The sequence below is a fragment of the Propithecus coquereli genome, unplaced genomic scaffold, assembly GCF_000956105.1.
Source record: "Propithecus coquereli isolate 6110/MARCELLA unplaced genomic scaffold, Pcoq_1.0 Scaffold77, whole genome shotgun sequence".
NCBI classification, from domain to species: domain Eukaryota; kingdom Metazoa; phylum Chordata; class Mammalia; order Primates; family Indriidae; genus Propithecus; species Propithecus coquereli.
The window spans coordinates 4,237,857-4,247,111 of NW_012153840.1; the positions used below are offsets into that span (position 1 = coordinate 4,237,857).

General features: G+C 39.6%; 1 protein-coding gene across 1 annotated transcript in view; it reads right to left on the bottom strand.

Annotated features, from left to right (window-relative positions):
* Positions 1-9,255, bottom strand: part of VPS13D (vacuolar protein sorting 13 homolog D (S. cerevisiae)) — a 237,909-nt gene that overhangs the window by 170,016 nt on the left and 58,638 nt on the right. The window contains exons 24-28 of the mRNA XM_012662492.1: positions 8,340-8,487; positions 5,729-5,939; positions 3,499-3,670; positions 3,198-3,310; positions 978-1,190 (exon numbers count right to left, since the gene is read on the bottom strand). Coding sequence (XP_012517946.1) covers positions 978-1,190; positions 3,198-3,310; positions 3,499-3,670; positions 5,729-5,939; positions 8,340-8,487 — 857 coding nt within the window. The remainder of the gene's footprint in view (positions 1-977; positions 1,191-3,197; positions 3,311-3,498; positions 3,671-5,728; positions 5,940-8,339; positions 8,488-9,255) is intronic.

Genomic DNA, 9,255 nt, shown 5'->3' on the forward strand with positions numbered 1-9,255 from the left:
TATAAGAATAATCTTGATGATTTTTTTCTTTTTTTTTACTTAACTACAAAGTTTTTCCCAGCCTTTTTACTTAGTGGTTTATACTTACAATATATCTGATGACATTAAACGTTAACAGAATGAAATTGACCTGGGTTCCAAAAGCCTCCTTTTGGATTTTCATTGAAAGGTTTCTTTAGATCAGACCTAATTTTTCAGTTTTCAGGTCTAGGCTCAGTCATAAAATCTCACAGCAGTATACCATAAAATAACACAAGCACATCAGTAATAATAACAGCTACCATCTTTGTCAAGCAATATGCCAGAATTATTTTAATTATCATTTCTACCTAATAAGTTACGTATAGTTATTTTTTTTCTATTTCATAGAAGAGGAAGTTGAGGCTCAAAGAGGCTAAACGACCTGTCCTAGGACACACAGCTAAAAAGTAGTAGATTAAGGTTCTGAGCTCAGATCTGATTCCAAAATATATGCTCTTTACACATACAACACTGCCTCCCAAAATATCAGAAAGAAAAACATAACCTAATTCAAAAAGGTAAAAACTCTATATATGAACAAGTCAGCAAAACTTGAATAAATAAGTAATTCAAGCCAAAACCACATTCTCTTCCATTATTTGCAGAGACCAAAAGTCTTCTCTGTTTTCCTTAAACCAGCATAATTTCTTCCTTCCTCAAGTTGCTTTACAAATTAAAACAGTCTTCAGTTTACAGGGAAGTTGATTTTAAGGGCCTGGTTCAACTCAATGCTGAACTACTTTTTTATTTTTCTAAGGCAACAGAGACATCTTTTGGCCAATAAATGAAACTGCAAGATTATGGGACTAACATGTCAATATACAGTATGCTGCCCTAAGCCATCATCTATTTCTTTTTTTAGTGATTCCTTGGTCCTTTGATGTTCTAAAGCCAACAATGGCCACAAAAGGGAATGTTTCCATAGCAAAGGCAGAGTCAGTGTCTGGATCTACTACCTGAAATGTAGTTCAATCTGAATGGAACCGTGGGTAGTGCTGCTGTTCTTAGAGGGCTGAAAGATACAGCTGAATACATTTGTCAGGCCAGGGCTGGTCTTCTGCCCAGCATAGCGGGTGTCAAAAGCCATCATAGAATGGGAAACCAAGTTAATGGACTTGGTTTGGTTGGAAAAACTCTCATAGAGCAGTTTACATTTCTTGAAGTCAAATCTAAAAGGGGAAAAGAGAACAGAAAAGATGTGAAACATAATTCTTTCATTTTACAAAAGTATGTAAGTTTAAGATAACGAGAGTAAAATCATAAACATATCTAAGTCCTACAAAGGAGAACAACTTTCATTCTGAGCTCTTTCAGAGATTTTGTTAATAGATGCCTCAAAATGGATTTAGTGTCATTGTGCCTTGTAAGAAGTTCATAGGAACTCTGTGAGAAATAATAATACCACATATTTATGCTATTGTTGATTATCATTCCCATTTCCCATCAGAAGTCTAAGAAGCCTGTATATTTGTAATAATCCCCAAGGGATGCCAAGGGTCCCTTTAGACCATCATCTGTCAACTTCTAACTTCCCTGGAGGTTTCTCTCTCCAGTCTGTCTGAACTTTTATGTAAGACTATTATAGCATACTGGGAACAACTTGAACAAATAACATTTTTCATACAGATAAGTAATTCAGCTGATCTACCAACAGAAAATGCCTCTGAAATTACCTTTTTTGAAAAAATAAAAGAAATGGCCAGGCACTGTGGCTCACGCCTATAATCCTAGCACTCTGGAAGGCCAAGGCAGGAGGATTATTTGAGGCCAAGAGTTCAAGACCAGCCTGAACAAGAGCGAGACCCCCATCTTTACAAAAAATAGAAAAATTAGCCGAGTGTGGTGGTGCACGCCTGTAGTCCCAGCTACAGGGAGGCTGAGGCAGGAGGATGGCTTGAGCCCAGGAGTTTGAGGTTGCAATGAGCTATGATGATGCCTCTATACTCTAGCCTGGATGACAGAGTGAGACCCTGTCTCAAAAAATAAATAAATATTTAATAAATAAGAGAAAGCTGCAATGAGCAATTCATAATTACTCAGCACCACTGTGACAATATATACAGAATTGTTGCATATTCAGAAAAACTAAAGGCATAGCCACTCATCAGAAAAAAACTGCTGGCTAACAAAACCACCAATCTGGGACCCCAGTTTCACTATACCAGGCTCTTACCAGCTGAATTAGGTACAGACCATGGCAGATTTTCAAGGGAAAGACAAACTAGAAGATAGAGCACTTCAGCAGGGAAATTACTAGCTTTGAAGTCCTGTTTTCAAATATCGAACCAATTTCCCAGGCATATGACCTTATGGTTAGTCAGGAAGTTTATCTGGAAAATTAAGAGTATATCTGCCCAACCTTACAGGGTTGATAAGTGATCAAAATGAAAAGGTTATTATGTGTGAAAACACAATGCACTCTTTAAAGTTCTACACCAGTAATCACAAATTCATACATCTACACTGACCAAGCAAGTGATATAAACAAGTGGACTGCTGGGTAAGTACACACCCCATCTAAAGGGAGTGGTTGCTACTCAGCTTCCAGGTGATTCCAAGTGAGAACATGGACCTAGGATTGCCAAAGCTTCTACTTTTCCAAACAAAGCCGAAATCCAAAATTTTAAGTGAAATCTCCCAATATTTTAAACGTTGGCCAGTGATGTAGTCATCAGTGCTGCAACCAAACACAGCTGGATCTCCCTCCCTGTAACTACCTGGACACAGTGAGACAGTACTTCCCAACTCTGCCGCACTGTGTGGGGCCACATTCTAGCTCCACAGGGTTTGCCAGAGTATTTAATCGCCATTCGAGACCGATTCCAGAGCTCGTTTTTCTCTCTGGCACAGCAAAACACTGGCTGCTCTGTCACCCTGAGTGACTCCAATGAGCAGAGCAGCCTCAGACCCACAATGGTCACATAGCATGAGGGCGAAAAATATCTTCACTCTTTTAAGTCACTGGTATGCAGGGTTGTCTGTTACTAGAGCATAACCTAACCTGTACTGGCTGACAGAGAAACAAACTGAAACTTTTCAAAAGCACTGTGTAGACCAAAAGACCACATTCTGCCTGTGGACCACCACTCTGCAAACTCCGCTCTATGCTAACACAAAATATGTGCATTATTTGGATTATTGTTACTAGTAATAAAATAATAAAATTAAAGCGATACCTGGCTAGAGACCCAGCACCTTCTTTTCCTTTTGGATCTTTAAGCTCCAGACTTACATTTACCATATCAATGAGGAAGCACATGCAAGTGTACACTTCTCCACTGAGAACAGTCTACAAGAGGAAAATGCTGATCAGTCCACAGTTGATGATGCCAACCTAAAAATGGGTTAATATGTCAAGAAATCTAATTTGCCTGTTGTTTCACCTTCTTTCTCCAGGTAAATTTGAGGAATATATATACATAGGGTGACATTGGCTGAGACTGTGAGGGTTACAGAAGAACATGAGATCTCACTCACATGAATTCTTGGATCTTGTAAATCATAAGGCCGCATAAATTCCTCTATGGGCTCTCCAAGGTTGTTCTCTAATAAGCCACGGATCAGTTTGTATTTATACAGGTCCAGGGAGCAGTGCACTGAGGAGAGATTGCCATGGATAGATACGTCTGGCACAGCATGACTTATTTCTCTACGAAACAGAAAAAAGGTCATTTACAACAAGTCCTAACTTAACACTGACATAGCTCACACCCAAATAGAGGGCTAAAATGTACCCACTTAAATATTACCAACGAGTTAATTTCTAACTTCCAATGACAAAAGTTTCATGTAGCTCCAAATACAGCAAATTAGTATGACTGTCATGCTTCAACTACAAAATATCCCTTTTTTCCCAAAACATACATCAAGAAAATCCTCCACTCTAACATGAGCTAACCAACTAATCTATTAATAAGGAAAACCTCATGACACTCAGAAATAGCTTAGACATTACAGTTGGGAAAGCAATAAAGCAAAGTGGTAACTAAAGGACAACAACCAGTTTCATGTTGAGCCCAGGTGGGACGTTAGGATAAAATCTAGATAGGTTACTTATCTCAGCTGGGTTGGGCAGAAGTAAAGTTGCAGATGGGGGAGGGGGGTGACACATGTATACCTCATCTCAACACTAAAAAACTTTCCCACCCCTCCCATGGGTAAAGTGGGCATCATGGATCCTACAGACACTACGCTCTGAGCATATAAAGCAGAGGATTAGGATTTGAAGTGGCAGAGGAATACAAAAAATTACTTTGTTTATAGAGAAAAGCATATATACAATAGAGTTTTTAAAAACCAATGATGCAATCAACCAAGAAAAACTGGGAAGTGCCACCTTGGGTTCCTGTTTCTGGGGTGTAAGAAGCTGAAAGGACACCTTGTGTTCAGTATCACATTCTATCTGGGCTAACAGAGTTTAATTACCTGCACATAAACACTGATGAGATTGGGGAAAGTTTAGATAAGCAGAGTAGCAAAGCACTTTTTTTTTTGGAAAGCACTGCTTCAAAAGAAAACAAAGTGTTCGATTTCTAAATAATGAAGCTCCTCTTAAGACTGCTTAGCCAGTAAAACCAAATATAGCCCATGCCAACCATAACTGAACACCAGCCAGGGAGCAGTTGAATAACAAGTAAGAGCGAAATACAAACATTCCAGTGAGAATGGCTAAATTGTATCATTAATCCAGAGAGAAACTAAAAAAGTGACATTAAATGACTTGACCAAACCCAGGAACTGTGACGAGAGTGGCCAAAGAAGGATCAAAATCATACTCTATCATAAGTAATGAGGCGGCTTTTCAAAATGCTACAAATGGAAATCTCTTTCTTTACCATACAGTCACACCTCATCTTTCCCTGGAGTTGAGATGCAAAACATTGCTGCTTTCTCCAAAATCAATGCCCTAAACTGAGAGACATCATACTCTGTAACTGGCGGTTCCCAGTCCATGTACATGGACCAGGCGAGGAGAAGTACTCTCAAAGAACTTTATTAAATATACCCCTGAGCATCAGCCCTGAGAGTCAGATTCCAGGTTCCAGGTAGGTCTGGGAATGTTTATTTTCAAGAAGGTTCCCAGCCAGATATGGAACTGAATGACAACTGAAGCAATGCTCTGAACTACAGAAATAAGCATCCTGTGTTTGGAGCCCAACGATAAGGGTAAAAGTACTTTCTGGAGTACTTTCAGATTGCTTCATGAAGTGAAATGGGCAAACCTGCACCTAAACATTTACACTGATTAAATGGAGTTCCAGGGTAAACAGCAATAACAGGTTCAAAACCTATTATATTTGGAACACATAATTCAAATGTCCATCTCTTCCAGGATACTCTGCCTGCAATCACTACCCTCCCTCACCACCCAAATCCATGCTAAATTTGTGTCCCTTTCTCTTTCTTTCCAAGGCACTTGTGATCTTATTAACACAGTTTTACAACACTGAATCAAACATTAAGCTAGAATCATCTACTTTCCTTCCTATATCCCTCAACAAAACAAAAGCTCCTGCAAGTGCAGATGCTTTCTCTTTCGTTATAGTACCCTCATGTCTAGCATGCTGTAAGGGGCTCAATAAACACTTGTTAAACAGATGAAGAAATAAGTGAATGCCTATGTTCTTCCAGACTTACCTTAATAGCACTAATTTCCAAGTTAAGATTCTACTTTCAATAGACAGTTATTCAAATGTAAAACACTCACTTGTCCAAGTTCCTTTCCACCTGCAATTTCAGCCTACAAGGCTCAGTTAAGAGGCTTCCTCCTGTTTGTCGCACAAAGTAAGAGGGGAAGATCAGATCTCCACTATTGTCCTCTGTGGCCATAGAGTATTCTCGTGGATGTCTCTCAGCAGCGAAGATGTCCATGTCCTGGAGATCCACAACGATGCAATCCAGCAAGCAAACATGGTCTTCTACAAGGACCCAAGGAAAGAGAGATAATGAAGAAAAGGGGACCCAAAAAGGGCTGGCCCTGAACAAAATTTAAAATTCTAAGTAAGTTCAGTCGGCCTTTGGAAAATGTTTAGAACTGCCTGGTCCCCCTGCCGTCCACTACTTAGAAAACTGGCTGTGCAGAAGTCTCCACTACGGCACCAAGACCTCCCCACACACAGCTCTGTGTGCTCGACACATCCTGTCACCTGCCCACCACTCCAAACACAGACTGTGTTACAGTCCAGTGTCTCATGCCTATCCTGAGATCCCAGGTGAGGGTTTATGACTAAATTTAACTTCACATGCAATCCCTCCCTAGAGACAATGCTGCCCAAAGGTTTACAAACTTTTCCCAGCAGCAAAATTTTTTTTCAAACAAATAATACCTGTAGCCACTTCCACTTCCACTGACCAAATCCAAATTACCTTCATTCTTGCCTAGGCCACCAAAATAAACTCTCCTCCATTATACCTACATAATTCCATTCTGGCCCTCACAAAACCATTCTCCCGACAAAATACCTGAGTGATCCTTTAAAAAATAAATAGACCGAACAATCCCTTCCTTTATACATTTTAATGGCTATGTTTAATCCAAAATTCTTTCTGCTAAACTCCCCCAAATCCCTACAAGGCCCTATAGAAGCCAACTGCCCACTTATCCAAACTCATCTTGAGCCATTTCCGCCTTTGTTCACTGAGCCTCAGGCTTCCTGGCCTTTGTTTCCCCTAAAATGCCAAGCTCTCCATTGCCTGAACAGCTTTAGTGGTGGCATGGCCCACCCATCTCAATCTAAACTGGGTCCTCTCTGTTCTTTTGTCTTTCCCTCAATAACATTTATTATAATCCATCAATATTCATGTTTTTTTTTAATATCTTTCTCATTTGTCTGCAAGTACCATCATAGCCAGGAGCCATGTCTAACAGCATGTTAATCTACTTGGGAAAAAAATATTATAATACCTTGCATTAAGTGGGCACTGAATAAATTAGTTCTTCATTGGCTGATTACATTGATAAACATATAAAATAGATAAAAGTGGAGCTGACCTGGTAGAAGGGGGCAAGGAATGGGAATGAAGTAGGCTTTAGAGATTCCCTAGGGTACTCTCATGGAATCCTAGGACTACATGGAAATAATATGAAAACCACTGTCTTAATCCAAGGCAATATATCACTAATAGGGGAATTGCAGAAACAAATAGCAAATCAGCACAAGAAATATTGTTAGAAGAAAGAACTTCTTTCTATAAAACATCCCAAATCACTTCATAAAGGCATCCACCTACATGTAAGACTGGCCTTAATCCTAATCATTGTTGTCATCCTAATATCAGTAACAACAGATAACATTTGTTGAGTGGCCCACAGATGCCTCCCCCTCCATGCTCTTATATGCATTATACATACAGGCTGACAGGCAGTATCATGTAGGTTAAAAATTAGGGGCCAAAATTCATCATCCAACTCTTCTATTTACTATATACGTAACCTCGGCAAATTAAGTTACTTAATCTCTCTAAGACTTAGTCTCTTCATCTGTAAAATGGGGATAAAAATAAAACCTGAAAGAGGTGTTATATAGATGAAATAATTAATGTAAATAATGCACCACAAAATAACTACTATCATGATTAACATTATCTTGTTTAATCATTAACATAACTATAATCCACTTTCCTGTCACCTCTACAAGGTACTACAAGGTACTGTAGGCAGCTGACCCATTCCTTGTATCTATCTAACAAAAGACATTCAGCAGCCTCCCTCAGCCAGTGTCTGGCACCTCTCTTTGCAGCTAATCACATTCCGCCTCCCTCTCTAGCGCCTCAGAGCAGTGCCCCATTTATCCAGTACATCACTTGTAAGGAACACATTTAAAAACAAAAAAGACAAAATAAGGCTCGCAATTGGAATGACTAATTCTCATGGAGAAGAATACCAATAACTGGATAGCTCATGTCTTTTAAAAATTGTTGCTTATAGTATGTCTGTTGTTATTTAATTCACACTAATATTTGTTACTGGGTTCTCTTCTGTTTTTTAGAATTAAACAGTGACTTGCAGGGATAGTGTCTGCAGAGTGGCCTGCAAGGATGCGGGACTCTTTCTAATTATACTACCACCATCTGGTGGTAACTATCTTGAGGTACAAGAAAAAAGTCCTAATAGACGATCTAAAATCTGTTTACACTGTGTCTTGCTAATTTAACCATACTCTATAAGTCACCTGATGCTAAATCTACACCGAAGACTCTTAAGCCTTCTAAAGGAAAATCAAAATCACTATAAGAAATGCTATCTCTTTGCTAGCATCTGCTTGCACCCAATGTGAATTTCGCCATCTTCATTATACAGCTCTTTTCTCCTCTTTTACCTGGACTACTGGAAACTTGGCCAACAGACGGTGTGGCTTGTAACCCTTGCTGCACCTGGGTATGGGTCCCCTTGGAGTCCTCCGTGCTTGTCATTTTCCTCATACTGTGTTTGGGACTACCCACTGGGGAAGCTGAAGGCACGGATGCCTGGGAATAAACAAAATAAAATTAGAATGCAGGAATGGGGTTGGGTGGGGTGGAGATCATGGTGGTGGGACTCTATCTTTAAAATCCTGGAAGTCCTAGACCATTCCCTACGATCTTCAAAAACGACTATTTGCACTTTCCTCAGCCTACCAGATCCCACAAACAAGAGGCTAACAGAGTCACAACATGTACTGTCACATATGATTATCTGCAGAGATGTTATATATAATTCAATACCTGTTGAAAACTATAGCAATTTTATAGGAAGATACCATCTTTTGGCTCAAGAGCAAATCTGAAGATGCCAACTGCTTCAAAGTGGTTTTAATCTAGGTCAAATGCAATAAAAGCAAATCCCTCAGCTATATGATATATTGTTGCTTTGCTGGGGGTGGAGGGAGGAGCAGTTATTGTTTCAAGAAAACATATCTAATAGCAATGTGGCTCCAATGGAATTAGGCCGTGGCAATGTGTCTGTATTTTCTATAATAGGAGTGTCCTTTCACTGGTTTACATCTCCCATCTCTCTAAGCAACTGTGGAAATGAAACCAAAATGGAAAACAAAAGAAGTTAGCCATTCCTGTTATGTTTCTGCTCAAGGGCATCAAAATTAAGAAGGGCTAATACAGAATAAAAGAGATTCTGTAATTCTATTGAAAATATTACTTTTCCTAGCACTCTGGGAGGCCGAGGCGGGCGGATTGTTTGAGCTCAGGAGTTCGAGACCAGCCTGAGCAAGAGCGAGACCCCGTCTCTACTAAAAATAG